General features: G+C 35.0%; 4 protein-coding genes and 1 pseudogene across 4 annotated transcripts; 2 read left to right on the top strand and 3 right to left on the bottom strand.

Moving 5' to 3' along the window:
* Nucleotides 1–70: 70 nt before the first annotated feature.
* On the bottom strand, nt 71–1,623 carry LOC147287554 (HSP20-like chaperones superfamily protein). The gene is made up of 3 exons (XM_086242262.1): nt 1,508–1,623; nt 817–1,071; nt 71–598 (listed from the first exon to the last, which is right to left on the bottom strand). Exons 2-3 carry the CDS (start codon nt 1,039–1,041, stop codon nt 341–343), a joined length of 483 nt encoding a protein of 160 aa, XP_086098388.1. The 5' UTR covers nt 1,042–1,071; nt 1,508–1,623; the 3' UTR covers nt 71–340.
* Nucleotides 1,624–4,431: 2,808 nt separating this feature from the next.
* On the bottom strand, nt 4,432–6,583 carry LOC147287553 (bidirectional sugar transporter SWEET5-like; annotated as a pseudogene).
* Nucleotides 6,584–10,125: 3,542 nt separating this feature from the next.
* Nucleotides 10,126–10,824, top strand: LOC147287552 (SAUR-like auxin-responsive protein family). The gene has a single exon (XM_086242063.1). The coding sequence runs from the start codon at nt 10,214–10,216 to the stop codon at nt 10,577–10,579; it is 366 nt and encodes a 121-aa protein (XP_086098189.1). The 5' UTR covers nt 10,126–10,213; the 3' UTR covers nt 10,580–10,824.
* Nucleotides 10,825–14,319: 3,495 nt separating this feature from the next.
* On the bottom strand, nt 14,320–14,743 carry LOC147287551 (auxin-responsive protein SAUR71-like). Its single transcript, XM_086242593.1, has one exon. The coding sequence runs from the start codon at nt 14,721–14,723 to the stop codon at nt 14,397–14,399; it is 327 nt and encodes a 108-aa protein (XP_086098719.1). The 5' UTR covers nt 14,724–14,743; the 3' UTR covers nt 14,320–14,396.
* Nucleotides 14,744–18,198: 3,455 nt separating this feature from the next.
* On the top strand, nt 18,199–18,804 carry LOC147287550 (agamous-like MADS-box protein AGL62). Its single transcript, XM_086240921.1, has one exon. It carries the CDS (start codon nt 18,205–18,207, stop codon nt 18,802–18,804), a length of 600 nt encoding a protein of 199 aa, XP_086097047.1. The 5' UTR covers nt 18,199–18,204.
* The last annotated feature ends 1,084 nt before the right edge of the window (nt 18,805–19,888 follow it).

Genomic DNA, 19,888 nt, shown 5'->3' with positions numbered 1-19,888 from the left:
TACCAAATAAGAAAAAGCTTTAAACAGCGACTTACACTCTCATATGAAGAAACAATCAAAGAACTGCGCAAAACATGGAAGCGTAATGCTTAGAATTCAAATTTAAGGCAGAGATATATAGTCTTGACAATCAAGTGCTTATATAACCAGCATTCTGTGAGGGCATAAGACATTTGAAACAGAGATACATCACAACCCTAATCATTCAGGTAACACAAAAGCCTAGAGACCTAATCTATCTACACCTAGCAGGTGACAGAAAAACACAAAAAAAGAGGCCAATAAATCCATCAAATCCAGCTTGTGTTCTCATGCGCCAGCCCCTGTAGCCCCCTCTGCTTCAAGAGATGGAAACTTGAACTGTTTTGGGCTTGGGAGGTGGAGGAAGCTTCTCAACAACCACAGTCAGAACCCCACTTTCGCATTTGGCAGTGATGGCTCCTACATTGGCATTTTCGGGCAATCGGAACTTCCTCAGCAGCTTCCGGGGTGCTCTCCTCTCAAGCATAATGTACTTGCAGCCTTCCTCCTCACCATCTTCACGTTTCCTCTTCCCATTACTTCGGACCACCAGAGTATTCTCATCTTCAACCGTCACCTGCAACAATAACTCTGTTACTACTTGCACCACATAAGTCAGCATACACAACATAAAATGCAAAGGTCTTCATTCTTCAGAAAACATAGCACTTCATTAAAGTTTGGTAGTAAGGCTGATTACAGCAACATTCAGATTTGCATTTCCTATTTGTTTGATTCTGAGTAAGTTTAGTACAAAAAAAAAAATCATATAATTAAAACAATTTTAAAAAAAACCTGAATATCAGCTTTGGACAAGCCAGGCACGTCCAAGTAAAATATGTACTCCTTGGGAGAGTCCAGAATGTCCACTGGGATGCTGGACACACCTTTGTTCTCGTTGGTTTCATGAGCCCGAGAAGGAAATACAAACTTGTCGATGGTCTCAGGGACATTGAGCAGGTGGTTCACTGCTTTTGCCAGGTCACCATTGAACACACACGAATCCGCTACTCGGCTCATTTTCAAAAAAACCCAGAAACTACAAGCACTCTGAAAAACCAAGCGCAAGTTTAGTAACCCATTAGAAGCTAAGCGATGAAAATATAGATGTGACACAGAGAATGGGTAAAGTTGACTACTTGAGCTGACCCATTAAGGATTAGAGCTTAAAATACTTGAGTTTTTAAGAATTAAGGAAATTTTGAACTGTTTGTTTCACAGGAAAATAACAGAGCAAGCGAAGGAAAATGCTTAAATATGAGTTGTGTTGAAGTTGAACTGTTCTCATCTTATATCAACTGAGTAAACCGGGAACAGGGTATTCGTTAATTCATTCCAAAACCGAAAGTTTATACTTTAAGAAGATGTTCATATAGTCCGTTTGGCTTCCGACAGACTGAGTAATAGAAATCAAGGAGAACTAAAAAAAGAACTAAAGAAAGAACAAAAATGAGAGTTCTGCAAGAATGTCAGAGAAGATTCTTACATGGAAAAAGCTCTTAGATTCGCGCGGGAAACCGTTCGAGAGAATGTAGCAACTGATCGTTTGGTTGGCGAGAAAATTTGGGGATATAAAAAGGCAGAGAGAAGAAAGTTCGCGAAGAATAGAGCGAGTTGTACAGAAGGGTCTGGAAAAATCGAGGGTTCAGGAGAGATCGTACGCTTACACGTGTTCCCTCTGGACCCCCTGATAGTCTGATTGGTTTCTACGTGGTCAGGACTACAAGTGACCACGTGTCTCATATTCACCTATAGCCCAACCTTTTTCCAGCCCAAAAACCCCAAAAGCCTCGCTCATGTTTCTATTCTCTTTAAGCTCTAGCAGGCCCAACACAAAGACTCGGCCCAAATCCTATCTTTTCCTTAATTTTAGTAAGGGGGGGGCTATTCACACCACCCTAATCCACTAAGTTGACCACCCCACTTAAATTTTTGCCCCTTTTTGCCCATTTTGCCCCTGCATTAAAAAAAAAAAAAACCATCTTCAATTTTGGCCGGCCACCCCTCCCCGCCGCCGCGGAGCTTTACGACGTCGATTAGCCGCGCACGGTGGTCGGATGAACAAGGGAAGACCAGGGTTGGACTCACCGTGACCTGGGGAAGTGGTCCGGCGTCTCAACTTCGCCAGAAAAGGAAGATCGCAGACGAAGGGGGCGATCGGGTTACGACGTCGATTAGCCGCGCACGGTGGTCGGATGAACAAGGGAAGACCAAGGTTGGACTCGCCGTGACCTGGGGAACAAAACCCAAGTGGTCCGGCGTCTCAACTCTGCCGGAAAAGGAAGATCGCCGGCGAAGGGGCCGTCGGGTCTTCGCCTGGGCTGATCGGGTCTTCGCCTGGGTGGGTGGGTCTTCGCCTGGAAGGGGTGGGGTCGACCAGCGAAGGGGAGGGGTGGGGTCGCGCCGGCGGTGGGGAGGGGGTGGGGTTGCGCCAGCGGCGGGGAGGGGTGGCCGGCCAAAGTGGAGATGGTTTTTTTTTTTTAATGCAGGGGCAAAAAGGGCAAAAAGGGACAAAAATTTAAGTGGGGTGGTCAACTTAGTGGATTAGGGTGGTGTGAATAGCCCCCCCCCCCCTTTTAGTAATTGTAATTGCTCATTTGTAAGTTGTAACCAAGGAATAAAATTTCGGGTTTTGAGGAAATTTCGACAAAAATTAGACGGAAATGATGGAAATTGTTATCAAAATACATAAATTTTGAATGAGACTTTCTTATATGTTTATTTAACATATTATCTACTAAATTGATAAAGAATATTGAAAAAACCAAATTATATAGTAGGTTTCATGTGATATAAGATAAATGTAATATACGCTGGAGACTAATACTGTTAAATAAAATTAGTATAATAAATAAATAAAATTAGTATATTATTTATACTCTATAATCTATACACTAAACCGTATATATTTTATAATCTATATTCTATATTGTTTAGAATATGATATGATATTAGGGTTTAGGCCCTTTAAGGTATTTTAAATTATTTTTTATATAGAAATATATTAGAGTTTACTAGTTTAGGATTTACAAATAACTAAATGAAACTCCAAAACGGCCAAACAAAACTCTAAACCATTTTTTTTTTCTTTACAATTGCCCAAAGGCCCCAAACTCCAATCAACCCTAAACCTTTTAATTTATTTTTTTCTTCTTTTTCTTTCTTTCCTTTTCTTTTTTTCTTTTTTTTTTCTTCTTTTTCTTTCCTTCCTTTCCTTTCTTTTCTTTTCCCACGAGGCTCCAGCACTCCACTGTTCTTCTTCTTCTTTAGTTATTCTTCTTCATCCTCTCTCTCTCTATCTATCTCTCTCTCCATCTTCTATCCATCACCAGACACAACCCACCTCTTTCTCCCTCATCTTCCCCTGCCGTATCCCCACCTGTTGTCGCCCCGCCTTCCGTCGCCTCTCTCTCCCTCGATCTCCCCCTATCGCCGCTCTACCGCCACCCCTCTTTCTCCCTCGATCTCCCCCCTGCCGCCCTTGCCACCGCTCCATTTTTCTCCAAAAACTCAGCCTTCCAAAACCAGATTTGACCGCCGAAATTTCGATAATTTTGACAATTTCAACGAAATTATCCCGAAAATTTAATAATATGGGTTTCAATTTCGATACCCAAAAAAATCGAAATTTAACACCTTAGTTGTAACTATAAAAACTATTTATTTTCTTCTTAAAAAAAAAAAATCAATAAAATATTTCAAAATTACATTATAGTAAATACAAAATTTTCTATCTCATATTAGTCAATGATATATTTTGAGAAATTACATTTTAGTCAATAACCCAGCTCACTATTGGGTTTACTTGAAAAAGTGATTGCGTTCATTTTACGTTTTGCCCTTGTTTTCATGTAAACCCTATATCTTTTGACCGGTGGCAGTCCACATAATTTCTTGTAATGTTATGTTCTCTTTTGCGCAATTTGTAATTTGGTTTATTACATTTTAGTCATTATTGACTATAATAGTATTTTAAAAAGGTTCATTGACCTATTTATAATATTGAAATTTTTTATTGACTTTTTTGTAATTGGCCCAAAAAAAATATTGGTTTTTAACCATGAATCATTGAATTGTAGAAACTTTTCCCTTAACTAATTTTTGATATTTTGTTCTTCATTCGCATTGTTTTTTCTTTTTGCATGATAGCAAAAAATAAGAAAGAAAAATTAGGAAAAATAAGCTGCAGCAATGAAAATGACTGCTCATTTTGACAAAATAGCATCGAGTCATATTGCGTTTATTTTTGTCAGCTAAACATTTGTTGTGAACGTACAATTGGACCTTTAATAAAACGGCTATTGTGCAACTAAATTATAGATGCATGTAAAGAAAAAATGTGCAAATTGAGAATTTAAATAGTTCAACAATTGATATTACAAGAAACTCTGTATGATGTCTCTTTAAAGTTTAAACATCGGAGAGTTCAACTTTGGATTGTGATTTTTCATCGTCCTCATCCCATCGAGTAGCCTTGTAATAGGTGGCATACAAGATGAGTTGCACCAAGCCAGAAATTGTTCCCAAACCATTAGGAACCTATATACCAAAATATTAAAAAAAAAACAAAAAAATTTAGAAAAAAATTATATTGAGTACTGAAAACTTTTAACATAAATTCAAACTTTGTTTTAGACAATCACCAGAATATAGGGATCAAATTTAAGGAGTGCATAGATCGACCAAACAATTCCATTGCAGAAGTTAGCCAATGAGAGGGTAAATGACATGTACTCAATACTCTGTCTTGATGACCATTTTCTGCCAGCCGAAAAAAAGATACATAATATGTTTCTCGCCCAAACTCAATTCAAGGTATTCAATATTTAGCATAATTGCTATCGTGTAGAAAATATACATACCATGACGGTTAAAGGTGCTGCATACATGCATAATGATTTAAAGATAATACACAAGATCCCAATAATCATAGACCGATCCTTGGTAGTATGGAAAAAGTGTAAGGTAATGAGAACAACAACAACAAAGAAGAGAGCTTCAATTAGGAGAGCAATGATAGTCTTTCGCTGAAAGAAAATACAAGCACAGAAGTGTCACAATCCATTGTGTCCATAACTTATTAGTCTGTGACAAACGCACGTACATGTCAACATGCATTTCATTAATTTTCTAGTATTACTTACGTGTTTTGCCTCAGAAGAGTATATATACAACGAAGATGATAATATAGATGAGTTCAATGAAGAATCCAGCACCATTGATTGTAATAACAAGAAGGCTGTCAGGTTGGATAAGGCCATAGAAGGACCACATAGCACAATTGAGCGCAAAGTTGCTAGTTTGCTACATAAGGATCTGACTTGAATTCTCCAACTGATTTTTCCTTGATTATGTTGGCAAATATTGGGCTGCAAAATCATCGTCCATAAATGTAATTCAAAGTTTATATAACTACGTGCATATAATACATATATACATGGAGAGAGAGAGAGAGAGAGAGAGAGAGAGAGAGAGAGAGAGAGAGAGAGCTTACATTGGAGAGGTAAATAAGCCAAAAGAGATGACATTGCCTGCGAAGGAAAGAACAAGAAAAATTAGTACTACCTAAGTTGAGTAGAAAAAATGCTAATTTTGTTCCAAGGCCTAACAATATATAATTGGTTAAAAGAGACGTTAGACAGAGAATAAGTATAGATTAATAAATGAAAGAAGAATATAATCAGAAAAACGAAGAAGAAGATTATAGATTATAGATCATATATAGAAACCTAACTGCATGTAAAGATCTAGCTGCAATATTAGAAGTTGCAATTATTTGATGATAATTAACGAGTATTATTGTATTAAGACCCGCAAGCAGCCTCTAGCTAGTGCAATTACATTGACTTAAAATTCTTCCTAGCCATTTCTAATATTTAAACAAAGAAGAAATTATAGATTTAGTTCAGTTATTTTATACCTAGTTCAATTTTGGTTCACAATCTTTTTTAAGTTCTGTTTTGGTTCACTAATTGTTTCACTTGTTCAATAAAGGTCCAGATTTGTTTTTTCAAATTTGGTATGCCTTTTACCCTATCAAATCTCACCCAAATTCAACAAATATATACTTGTTTTAAAGGTATGTATTTCTTATTTACAACTATATAAAGATCATTCAAATTGGAGTTTTAAAAGTCAAGATAATTGACTCCAAAGTAGGGTGCCCGAAACTGCCAATTTTTCAAACTTCACCCAATCTCAATTCTCTTGGATTATAATACTCCAGATTTGTTTTATGACTAAGAACTGATGAAATTATAACTTATAAATTATAATTGAAGATCGAAAACACAACCCAAATGATTTAAAGTTATAAATCTGGACTTTTATTGAACAAATGAAACAATTAGTGGATCAAAATAGAACTTAAAAAAGATTGTGAACCAAAATTGAACTAGATATAAAATAAGTGGACCAAATCTATAATTTCATTTTTAAACAAATAATGAGCATATATATATATATGCATGGAACTCAAAAACAGAGAAATAAAAGCAAACTTCAAAATGAATTACTGACCAATAATGCCTACAATGGTTCTGATGACGTCTGTGTTCACCATTTTTACGTTTATAGAGCTAGAAGAAAGAGTATATTGAGATTGAGAACCACAAAAGTACTCGACAAGAGCTTCAAAAATACAGTTTCTTTACATCTTTTATTTAGAACATAAATGTGACACAAATGCGGTGTAAGTGCGTTGTTTCTAATATTATCCAACAGGTTTTCTTAGTTATTATGTTTCTGTTAACATAATTTATTTCTATTTGCGGAAAATGGTTGAACTTGCATGCTGAATAATATCTGTTGTGTCGTTGTGGATATTTTCGTTGGGGTAATCTGAAATCTTAACTACCTCATAAAGACATTGCGAAGTTAGTTTTTTTTTTTTTTTTGAGTTACATTAATACTCGAACTTAGGGCCTAAAACTTTACCCATCACACTTCAAATGCCACTTGATTTAAAGCCTAAGAAAGAGGGAACGAAATTTAGTTTTTGATATGCTTATCAATGGATCAATTTTAACGTAATTTCAACTCGAATTCGACACAATTAATCCAATAAGATTCAAATACAATTGTCCAGCAAACTAATTAATTGATGCAGAAGGGAAAAGCCTTAAGGCTAATGGAAATGGCTGATTGCATATGACCTACATATTGGAGAAGCCTTGCTCTCTTACTACATACATTATGAATCGTTAGAATCAATACATATTCATGTAAGATTTGGTCTCATCTCATGTCTGCTAAGCAGTTCTCAAACAGCATATATGCTGTACCCGTTTTCATCAATTCCCATTCAAATGATAAGTTAATTGATTAATTATTAATTGGTGATGGATCTGACGTCAATGGTTAATATATAACATATAGTTTTGCACCACATAAATAATTTAAACCCTCTAGCTCCAAATCTACTATGATCTTTAATGTTTTCTTCTAAAGCACATGACCCAAGGTCCCAAACCCTCAAAATCTTATATGATTTCCTTAAGCACATGCCTTAGAGCTAGAGCTACACTAATTAACTTATCTTATAATTCACAAGATTTAGGATCTTTATTATTACCTGCCAGGTCCTCTATGGCCTTCACTATCTTCCAAAAAATATTAGTTTGAATGTTTGAACTCTGATTTTGAATTATTTATATATATATATATATGTCACACTCACACACTCCCACATCATTGTTCATTTGTTTAATTATACAAACAATAAAATAGCATTCCTATAATATGGAAAATTACTTTTTAAATAATATATATAATTAAAATACCAATTACCAACTAAAAGAAATGAGGGGACAAATAAAGGTGATATACAACTAGATGGCTTCCACCTAACCCATCCTAAGTTAGAATTAGAAGAACAGCATTGGGCCACAAGTGGTTAGAATAGTGGACCTCTTGGTTTTGTCCCTATAGGTGTGGCGCCCTTTTGTGTGTACCATTGGACCACAAAAAAAAAAAAAAAAAAAAGCAATTAGTGTACCTGATGAAGCTTTATTTTGGTTTATTAATTTGTTTGTTCTCCTCCCATCGTACTATCTCAATTAGTGCACCTTATTTTTTCCAGACCATTTGTGGTACGCTGTAATTGTCAACCTATATGAACCCATCAATATTCAAGCTGGTAGAAACCCTATGCATGCTGTTAATCTTCTAAATAGAAGGCATTTCGAATGGTGAAAAATGTTAAAGTGGAAAGCGGCTGGTGAACTCACGAATTTTATTGACTCACAAACATTAAATTAACATGTTGATATTCCTGAAATGTGAGTTGTCAAACGGCTATAAAATTTTATTGCAAAATTTTGACATTATTGTATGGGGCATGGTCTGACTCTTATAAAAAATAATGTGAAATTACATACATGACTCTAATTTAAGTAATTTTTTTTCAACAAAAATATCAACATTACATCATTAATGTAAGTGAACTTCAGCAATTGAATGGTTTACAAAGATTTGTTAGCATCAGTTGTTTACGCACATGGGCAATTAATATTCGAACGGGTATATATGAATAAAACTCACTATAGGATTGATATTAACATCACAGCATGGATGAATGAAGTTAGATGAATTTAGTATTTATTATAAATAATTTATTGAATTAAGTTGATATCCAAATTTATTTGGAATCTAGTAGTATTAAACTATATATAAATTAAAAGGAGTTTGGTAAAAGCTGAACCATATATTCCAAATAGCAAGGCTCATAAGTACAGACCCGGGACTTCTTTCCAGTTCATAGTTCCATGCATGAACGACATGTTGCCAAGATTTGTTGGCAAGAAAAAAGGCTGTTATAACGCACACAAGAATATATGTGAAGACAAAAGTTGGTACTAGCTAGTGGTGAAATATAAAAGATGCTCTTCATCTCCTTGTTTTTTTCTCTTTCCCTTCTTTTTATTAATTAATTTTTTGCAGAAACAAAAACCCCACGGTTGGAAAAATAGTAGGCTGCTTACCAACAAACTGCTTCATTAATATTGTTGCTATTGATAATGCAATGAACAAGAACAACAACCAAGAACGTTAAACCTACCGTCTATAGTTACATGATTACCCTTTGCACACTTGAAGCTTAATTCATTAAAATACTCATTGTATGTGTACCATATATATTACATAATAATTACTCTTGCATACTTAGTGCTAATGAAATGACCCCTACCATATGGCATGTCTTATCTATATTGTCTCAAAGATGAATGCCATAATAATTTGGTTATTTGGCAAGGTTGAAGGTTGGTATATATATGCATGCATGATTAATATATATTCTTTTGTCATATGGTAATCTGAATTATACATTTGGACAAATAATATTAAATTAATTAATAATTAATAATTTAGATTGATAGTTTGATAATAAATGTGTCAAATTGTCTAATAAGATCGAGTATAGTGCAAAAAAAGAGAGTATTAATTGTATACGAACCACCAATTAGATCATATATAGAATAATTTTATTAACCATATATACATCAACTATATTTATACAAAATATGGTTGAACATATACTATCGATACCAAAATGGTTCAGAATTTTTTAGAGATACTGGAAACATTAAAGAAATTTGACATGAAGTTGTTATAACTAAGATTGTTTAATTATTTATAGAAAACAAGAATGTTCCAAGAAAATAAATTCTTTAATTATGTTTTGTCTTAAGCTGGATAGCTTGCAAGTTAAATATAAATTTAATGAACAAAATTAAAGTATGCACCTGCCAGGGCCCCATTTAAAACAGACATAACTTATAATTAAAGAAGCAATTTTCAACATTGAGCTTCTAGCCTACTACTCTTTTAAAATGAATCATGGGTTGGCAAGGGGTATCTATGTAAATAGACATTATAGACCATAATATAAATAATAAGAAAAAATAGAAAAATGCAATTAAGATAATCTACCAATTAGCTAAGCTAAGGCCCCGCCAAATTGCATGCCAAACAAGGCGCAACTGGTTTTGCATCAAATATCTCATTCTTAGCTGGTCTTAAGCAGTGGGCCATGCACTCTCTCACTCTCTCTCTCTCCGTCTCTCCCCATGGTCTTATATATATATGAACCTTCCCTCACACTTTCCTCACAAATACACTCTCAATTCATAAAACCCAAATATCAAACACAGTCAGTGAAAACCCATCAAACACTTTCTGAGAGAATTCAGAGATGGCAAAGCTAGGGAAGCTAACAAAGCTGAAGTCAGCCATAAAGAGATGGCCCTCACTCACCAAACTCACTCGCACAACAAGCTCTATAGCCGCCGCAAACGACGAGTCGTCCGACAACAACAACGTCGTCTCCAAGGAGCTTCACGCAGTTTATGTCGGGAAGTCTCGGCGGCGGTACCTGGTGAGCTCCGACGTGGTGGACCACCCCATCATTCAGGAGCTTGTGGACAAGTCAGGCGGCGACGATGGGGTGGTGCTGGTGGCTTGCGAGGTCGTGCTGTTCGAGCACTTGCTGTGGATGCTTGACAACTCGGAGACTCAGTTGGGGTCCATGGACGAACTCGTTGAGTTCTACACTTGCTGACTCGGTGACTCGGCCAAGAGTATATGCATGGCTTGCTAATTGTAAAGATTAATATGGTAGGATTAATTAAGATTGGAATTGTACTATTGTAGTTTGTGTGTGTGTGTGTGTGCGCGCGATGTGTGGCTATGTGTGTGTCCTTTTGGACAATGAGATTTAACCCATTTCATTTTACTGCGATTAATGGTGATCCACCATGTTAAAGAACTTGGTTATAATTAAATTGTCATATTTTATATGATCAATTGTTTATCATATATTCACAATTGTTTATATGAACTAGGAATTTGAGCGAGTTGGCTACAAGTAGAAAATAATTGCAAGCTAGCAAATTTTGTGATATGAATTCTCAATCTTTGTCCCAAAAAGGAAAAACAATGCAGCATCAAGTAATTGTTTTCAACTAAAGGAAAACATATGCAAACTGGGTATGGTTGTTTGATGTGATAGAAGCTAGAAAAAATCCAACCCACATTACGAGGACGTTGCATTGGTCCCCTCTATTTTTGGTCCTACTACACTACTACTAAGACAATGTGAATCTCCCCTAGATATTGCCCTTTACACTAGCTTTGGATCTACGTATATTGGATAATTGTTAATTACTATTAATAACTTTTCCCAAACATATGACATGCATGATTTTTTATTATTTTTTTTCTATTTGAACATATGACAGGATTTGAACCTAAAATTTATTCTTTCCTACTCTACCAATACCATTAATTGGTCATCAAAAAGTGAGTGTTAGCTAGTGTAGATGGTCTATAAAGTAAACCTTTTTGATGGGAAGGAGTTATAAATTTAATTATTAAGTTATTCTTCTATAACATACGCGCATTGGCATTAATTGATAGTTTATTAATTTAATATATTTTTAATCATGTTTGTTCCATGCAATTATACAATTTTCCATTTTTTTAAGAAGCATACAAAAAACAAAGCATATCTTGCGTGCTGCCAAAGCAACAGCATTTAAATTTTATTAAAGATATAAAATAGAAAGAAAAAATAAGGGGAAAATTGCCACGGCATGCAATAATAGCTTAAGCCCTCACGCTAATGGCATCGCCATTAATAATCAATTCGCAGACATCTAATTATTAAAACATTGCTAGCTCATTTTGAAAGGAAAGTGTAGTTAATTAGAAACGTACGTACACTCCTTTGTAACATTGAAGATGATTGCCAAAGTATGAGTATTGAGTAAACCGAATAATTAAATGTTATTATGCACTGCGTTTCTTCCTGCCCAAAAAAAAAGATGTTATTATGCTTCAAACCCATCACATTTTTTTCTTCTTTTTTGTAAATAGCCTCTAGTTTCTACAATTAATATTGTTCTCCTCGTGTACAAATTTTGAGAATTAGTTAGCTGAGTAATGGTTGAATTTATAAAATGAGACAAAGAGTTATTAATTTAATAGTTACAAATTCAATTCAACGTGATTATGTATTATCATTAATAGTATATTAGTATTCAAAATTTGTTCTTCATGTGATCAACTTTTTCTATCACTAATGGATAAAAACTTAAAAGAAACTACATACGCATGATTAATAGATGTCATATCAACATGTATATGGAATCTATCAAAGAGTGTCATTTTTTTTTTTTGGTAACTGAGGGTGTCTTGGGCCAGATTTCACGCATCAGACTAATAATGTCTTGGGCCGATCAATGACAGACAATACACGCTGGACCTAGGGAATTCACAAAAGATTTTACCTCCTTTGTTGCATGTGTCCAAGGATCAAATTGGAGACTAAAGAGTGTCAGACTTTGATCCTTCACGATTAGAATCTTTTTCGAAACCGGAATTCTGATTTTTTTGTTCTTCTATAAGTTACAATAAGAAAAGTGTTTTTAGAAGAAATTACTCTTTTAAGTAATTCAACTAAATGCTCTCTGAGTATCAATTGGAGAATTAAAGCTAATAATTTATGAAAATTAGTGCTCTCTCCTAATTTTGATCTAAAGGAGAGGGAGTCGAATTAGTAGTGCTCTCTCCTAATAAGCTAATAACTTCTCTTGGACCTCTTGGTGCATTTTTTTTTTCTTTTTTGAAAAAGCAAAAAAACAGGTTGTAGGAGGAGGAGAAGTATGACTTTAAAAACTTGAAATTGCCACATATGCCAATATGTGCATTTAACATATGTGGAGATGCTCTTATTAATTGCTAAGAGACCAAGTGACAGAGTAATTACATTCACATCCATGGCTCCAAGCACTAGCTAGTAGCCAAATACATGTCGGGGTAGGCCAACATTTAACAAGCGGTGTGCGAGCGATTACCATGGGCCGGCCTGGCCTTGCCCACAGGATTACTATCTCTTTGAACCTGAATTTCTCTAACAACCCCATACAAAAAGCTTAAAAACCAAGGAAAGATAAGTTATTTTTTTTATTTTTTTTTTTCTGAAAAAAAAAATACAAATTTATTGAGAGTTAACACAACCCAAAAGGATAGACATGCATGCTGGAATATGATCATAAGCTAGATAAGAAGAAAAATGGGGAGCTGATTAGATGAGGAAATTAAATACACAGGCCAGGGAAGATTTTGAATCATATATAGAATTATGGAGAAAAGTGATGCTGGCCCCATATGACTCACTGGCAACAATCAGTACAAGTTGCAATATTGCAACAAATAATTTAAGGTTAGAATGCGACATCCAATGCCTATTTAGAGAATGACAACATTTTCTGAATCAGACGTACACCAACAAGGCAACAACTGTCTCTTTTGCACTTTTGTGATCCATTTGATCATTTGTTTGCTTCTGTTGTCACAAAAAATGGTATTATATGCAACATTAATGATCTGAACTCAACCAACTGCAATTCTGCAGGTTCTATAGTAACACTCTAGTCTGCAATTTTATTGTTGATATCAATTTGTTTAAGCCCTCTCCCTCACCCTCACTATGCCCACTAGCTTGTGTTTTATAGGTACTCCATAATCAAATCTGGCTAGATTTTGATACCATTAGGAGCTAGACATGTAAATCAAACTTTCATAATATTGCAGAAACTCTTGTATATAACGGGTGTATACAATGGTTTTTTTAGAGTCACTTTTCACATGCAAATCACAGAGATCACGTGATCAGTTATTGTGAGATGTACGTTATATACACTCAAATTTCTCTATAATACATATTAAGCGGGGGCAGAACTAGATCCTACTCTACCGAAACCAAACTAAATTATATATCATTTTGATAAACATGTGCATGGGCTGATGTGCAGAAAGTTGTAGGAGGTGATTAAATGAATGTGGGATATGAAAACAATTTTGGGCTGCTCATAATGAGGCTTGGGACTCTGAATGTCACTTTCCATTTTGAAATTGGATGTGCAATTAGTTGTCACTCACTACACTAAAAGGCTCAAATAACAACCACCATTTAATTTCTATCCACTCCTTCAAGTCTGCAACTATTGTGCAGAGTCTGCAAGATTAATATGTGCACAGTTTGCAGATTATGGTGCAGAGTCTGCAGACCATCTAGATACAGAAAATCCCAGCTCATGAGAAATTCTGGCTACAAAGAATTTTAGGCCTCCAACCTTTTTTACAACACCTAATTTGTAAACACACTGTGCTTGTTTTAGTGAACAGCCCTGATATTCATGACCACCCACAAAAGAGAAATGCAGGTAATCTATAGACAATTATAGAAAAAGAATGCACATAATTTCTATTCACAAGCCAACCTGGAGATAACAAATTAATAATCCCCAAAACCAAGATTTGCCAATTCAATAACTATACAATTACATTAAACAAATGGACCACTAACTAAGTAGCTAGAGTGGTTCTGGTTCAACCTTGAAAATCTTTGGTTTGGATCTTTTGATGATCCAGTAGTTCTCAAAGTCCTTGGCTTCATATGGAATCCTCAAGACTCCATGATTGCAGAAACCATATTCCTCCGCTGATCTGTACAGCAACTCCAAGAACTCTGCATGGCCAAGCAATTTGGTGTGAACCATGAAGCGCTTGGTATCACCATCCACACCTACACAAACAGGCACATAACCTCGGGGGGTCACAGTAGGAGGGCATCTCAGTCTTTTCACTCCTCGAGCTCCTCCACTAATAAACTGGCTCAACTTACTGCCTCTCACCCCCATTACCAAATCGCTAAGCAGCACTGTCTATTGGTTTTGGATTATAATTTCTAACAATAATTGGGATTAATATTACATTATATACTGGTCCCTAGCAGTACAAGTACTCTGTGTCCTTGCTATCACATCCTAGTGTTATTATATATGACACCATTTTTTGTTGTCACATTAACTATATATGACCCCATTAGATGTTGATTAAGGATATTTTTCTATCATTAACTAGATGATTGTGACATGCATCTTACTTAAATTGTTAACAATGTACATGCATAATGTATTTTGCCTGTTTATATATTACATTTGAGGTACATTGTCCTTTGAAGAGACAACATGCCGTAACTACAAAGTTGAAAATAGCTCAAATATTATTTTATGCTAGAATTGTATATATAGAATCTTCAATTCTTCATCATGAATCTGCAAGATAAGCAATGTATATGTGTCTATTTGCAATTGGGATTAAGTGCTAACCTTGTGAATGAGTCAATGAGATGACTAATTAATTCTAACCTTGCCGACCCTTCATCTAGAATTTTCCAATGGCTTAAATAAAATATATGATTGGAATCTGTTTCCTTCTGTTCACATTCATCAAGGCCAACTGGCCAAGTACAAGAAGAAACGATTTTTGTATCGAATGAGAAATTTGCTCTGCGACAAATTTGAAGTTGACAAAGTACGTGCTCTTTGTGCAAGCTAGGCTAGGCTGGCTAGCTATATATTATGGACACTACTTGGGTCATCCCTTGGGTATTCCAAGGTCACCCCTCCCCCTAAAATAATAATTTCGGTAATGCCGGCGCATGATCGGAACCGTTCATTTTTTAGATCACCTATTATAGATCATCTCTGCAAAAAATCAACTCAATCGGAAATCGTTTGATTATATAACTGTGGTTTATTAAATAGAAAAAATCAACGGTTTGGTCAAAAAATCACTATTAATTAAAAACCATCAATTTTTTCTACTTAATTGACAACAGTTATAAAACCAAACGATTTCCGATTGATTTGATTTTTTGCAGAGATGATCTATAATAGGTGATCTAAAAAGTGAACGGTTTTGATCATGCGCTGACATTACCGAAATTTTTATTTTGGGGGAAGGGGTGACCCAAATATTTTCCATATATTATTACTATCAACGAAGTGAGACAATCAGAACTCTATTTGCACCTAATTGCGTTCGTAATTACTAAAATCAAGCAAAGAACCTTGCAATGAAAATGAATTATTCTGATTTATAAGTCTAAAGCCCACGGGGGTGAAATCAGGATATATTGTAAAATGGAGTAGGGTGGGCCTTTCAGGTATGAGAGGTTTAGGGCTTGGATTGTGGGCTGGAGATGAGCATTTGTGGGCTACAAAATTTTCTTAAGATATTTTTTGTTCTTGTGGACCAACCATCCCACTGTTGGGCAACTTTTGTTTAAGAGAAATGCTATCCAGCTTCTCCAATTTATATTTTTTATTAACTTTTTATTTATTATTATTCATATTCCACAATGTAAATTTATGATTATAATTGTTTATTTTTTAGATCTAACTATGAATCATCTTTGTAAAAAATCAACTAAATCGAAAATCATTTTATTATATAACTGTGATCAAATAAACAGACTGTTTTTGTAACAATTTGATTCACCATTTGTTTATTTGATAACGATTTCTGATTTACTTGATTTTTCGCATAGATGATCTTCAAATAATTATATAAAAAATGAACGATTTCGATCATAAAAATACGCTGTAAATAAAAATAATAAAGAAAAAAGACGATGAAAAAAGTGGATAACATTCCCCTTTGTTTAATACCCATTGTGGATGTGCTTATTGTGATTGTACCGAAGTGAACTGACCAAGATCCACACCCTATTAGGTAAGCTAAATCATCAACCAACCACTTTAATACCTTGTTTAATTACAAACTCGCGCCAAGCTTGCAACATCAATTTCTCGTTATTTAAGGAATTTTTTTGAGCAATGGTACGTACAAAATTACTGTTTGGTAAGTAATTCTTGTGGGACATAATATCATTAAATTTAAGACACGGTTGAATTTATGGCACAATATTGTAATATCTCTAGACATCAATATGTTTAGAGAGCTGTCTAGCCTAAATTTTGGGAACTCTCACAAATCACAATACCTCCTTTACTCTTTCTTTCCCTCTCCAATATTTTTCTCATTTTCTTTAAATTACATGCATTCAAGCTCATTTAAACAAAATTTTATGACTAATTTTTATTGATTGAGTTCTTTTTTTTTTTTTGTCTGTTTATATATTTGGTTTAGTTCTTGAGTCTTGATGGTATGGTGGTTAATTCATGGATTTCTTGAAATCGATTTTTTTTTTTTAAATCCAAAAGAAAAAATACCCTGATCGGCCGGCCCATTTGCAAAAACATGGTGACAGGTCGATCAATTTTAATGAGCCAAGTGCTCAGCACCTTCATCGATCACTCGGTAAAACCCACCAATCACTCGGAAATTGCCACTATCAGATAGTGACAATCATTGATATTGTGCGACAATATCTATTTAAATTGCAAAAATACCCTATAAATTGCTACTGTCAAGCAGTGGCAATTTGCCCCTTAAAAAAAAAAAAAAAAAAAAAAAAAAACTCCACCAAGCACTCAACATAAAAAATACGGAACAAAACATAACGTTAACTTTATTTTGTACAAAGTTGACATATTCATCATTTAGGTGAGTTTATTTATCATTAAAGGTTGTAAAATGGACTTTAGAGTAATTTACTTTAGAAAATAAGAGTTTACTCCATTTAAAAAACATTGTCTTCTTCTCAAACAAAAAAAAAAAAACAACATTTTCTTACTTAAAAATGGAGTATAGTATTAGTCCTTTTGATATAATTTTCCCTTTATTTTATTTGGTATACTAACTACCTTAATGTGTGAAAATGTACGTTTTAGACAAGTCACTCCTACCATTCTGTATACTAATTAACTAATTAACTTCTTTAATTATAAAAAGTATGCAAAAAAAACCTAGCTAGTATATATTTACTCCCTAATCCAAAGCTGAGTCCTTCCTTTAATTTCTATTGTCCGCGTGCCAACATTAAGGGGTAATTAGGTAAGTAATTCTAGGGTACTGAGATTAAGTAATTTCCCTAAACTTAAGAGAATTACGGTTAAATTTAAATAATTATGACACAAGAAGATTCACATCCTTATTTTCAGGAATCATGTAATATTTAGGAAGATTCACATGCATCATCCTATATATATTACGTCTTACCCAAGTCACAATTAAGGACAATCCTTAATTCCCATATCATTCCCAATATATATATATCACAGTCGGTTAAATACTCTCACGATTGATCGAGTTTAGGGTTTGCCTTCCTTGGTGATCTCTTTTAATACATATATGATGATGATGATGATGATGACGACTGCCATGGCTGCTGATCATCACACAAACAATGATAATATTATTGGGAAGAAGAAGATGGAAAACAAAGGCCGACGAAAGGTTGAAATCAAGAGGGTGGAAGCAAGCAACAAGCGCCACGTCACCTTCTCCAAGCGGAAGAAGGGTCTCTTCAAGAAAGCCGCTGAACTCAGCGTCTTGTGCGGAGCCGAGGTGGCGGCGATCGTGGTGTCCGCCAACGGCAAGTTGTTCCCCTTCGGCATTCCCAGCTGCGCCGCCGTCATCGACCGCTTCCTCAATGCGCTGCCGCGGCGGAGGAGGGAGTTAGGAGGAGCTGCCGCGGCGGCGCGCACAGAGCCGGATCAGAATTACGAGAATGCCCCTGCTAATACTTGGCAAAAACGGCAGCAGTGTTTGGAAGCGAGGAGGCGGCTGGAGGCGGAGAAGAGGAGTCGTGATGGTGGTTGTTGGTGGGAGGAGGATCAGCCGATTGAGAGGATGAGTTTGGAGGAGTTGGAGCGGTACAAGGCGGCGCTGCTCAAGTTGAAGCACAATGTGGAGGCTCAAACTAGTGAGATGATTAAGAGTACTGATCCTAATTCCAACTTTTCAAGCTTGCTTATGGATGATAGCCTTGTTATGGATCAACCAAGGGTGGGGTTTAAATTATTAATGTAAACTATATATATGTATGTTTAGGGTTTGAATAATGCTTTTCTTGTTCCTCATAGCTAGTCATGGCTTTGATGGGAGGGTTTTAGCAGCTGATTAGGGCTACTGATGATGATGACTGAACAACATAATAATATATAGATTTGTTAATTAACTAGCTTCATGGATTAATATATTTGGTTGTTATTTACTCTCTAGCGCTAACTTCATTATATATATTTATATATATATGTATATATAGATGTTTTAGTTGGACTCATTCTCTAATGCGGGACATTGAACATAGAAATAATGCGATATATGAATGAGTGTTGAAATATTCACATCATTCAAGCGTTGAACGTTCAAATACACACTTATACTCCGCATTACTCCTGCATATTTGTCTTACATTAGAGAAACTTTTCAAGCTTGCTTATAGATGATAGGCTTGTTATGGATCAAGAAAGGATGGGAAGTAAATTATTATTGTAAACTATATATGTATATATGTTAATTTTGGTTGGAAATTTGGAATAATGCTTTTCCCAATTTCCTCATAGACTTCATAGTCATGGCGCCTTTGATGGATGGTTTTAGCTGATTAGGGCTGCTGATGATGATGACTGAACAAAATTTAATATATAGAGTTGTTAATTAACTAGCTTCATGAATAATAACTTTGGTTGCTATTTACTCTCTTACTTCATTATGCATATATATATGCTTGCTTTAGTTGGAGTCCTATATATAATGCGGGTCGTCATTGGATGCTGGAATAATATGAGATATGAGCAGGGTACGTACTGCAATACTTATGTTGCTTGAGCATTGAGCATTCAAATACTCACTCATTCTCTACATTAATCCCCGCATATTTGTCATACATAAAGAAAATCCAAATTTCAGTTATTTAATTTTTTTGGTGTAAGTTCAATTGTTCTTTATCTTCAATAAATATATAATTTATTATAATTTCTTAATCTTTTGCTTATATATGTTTGTTTTTTTGGTTATCCCATGTGTGATTGTATATGTAAGAGTTCTTGTGCGCATATAACGTGTCTCATAATTATTCTTTACATTGTAATCGCGTGAGTGATTATTGTCA

This window comes from Dryas octopetala, chromosome 4 (genome assembly GCF_963921425.1).
Source record: "Dryas octopetala chromosome 4, drDryOcto1.1, whole genome shotgun sequence".
NCBI lineage: Eukaryota > Viridiplantae > Streptophyta > Magnoliopsida > Rosales > Rosaceae > Dryas > Dryas octopetala.
Note: the sequence above shows the minus strand (reverse complement) of the source record. Positions and strands in the feature narration are given on the sequence as shown.

Bases quoted from the DNA above. Each gene is read 5' to 3' on its own strand.
- LOC147287554 (XM_086242262.1), bottom strand. From the start codon at position 1,041: ATGAGCCGAGTAGCGGATTCGTGTGTGTTCAATGGTGACCTGGCAAAA. The intron at 599-816 runs GTTTTTTTTAAA...TTATTGTTGCAG, and splicing joins TGTCCAAAGCTGATATTCAG to GTGACGGTTGAAGATGAGAA.
- LOC147287552 (XM_086242063.1), top strand. From the start codon at position 10,214: ATGGCAAAGCTAGGGAAGCTAACAAAGCTGAAGTCAGCCATAAAGAGA.
- LOC147287551 (XM_086242593.1), bottom strand. From the start codon at position 14,723: ATGGGGGTGAGAGGCAGTAAGTTGAGCCAGTTTATTAGTGGAGGAGCT.
- LOC147287550 (XM_086240921.1), top strand. From the start codon at position 18,205: ATGGAAAACAAAGGCCGACGAAAGGTTGAAATCAAGAGGGTGGAAGCA.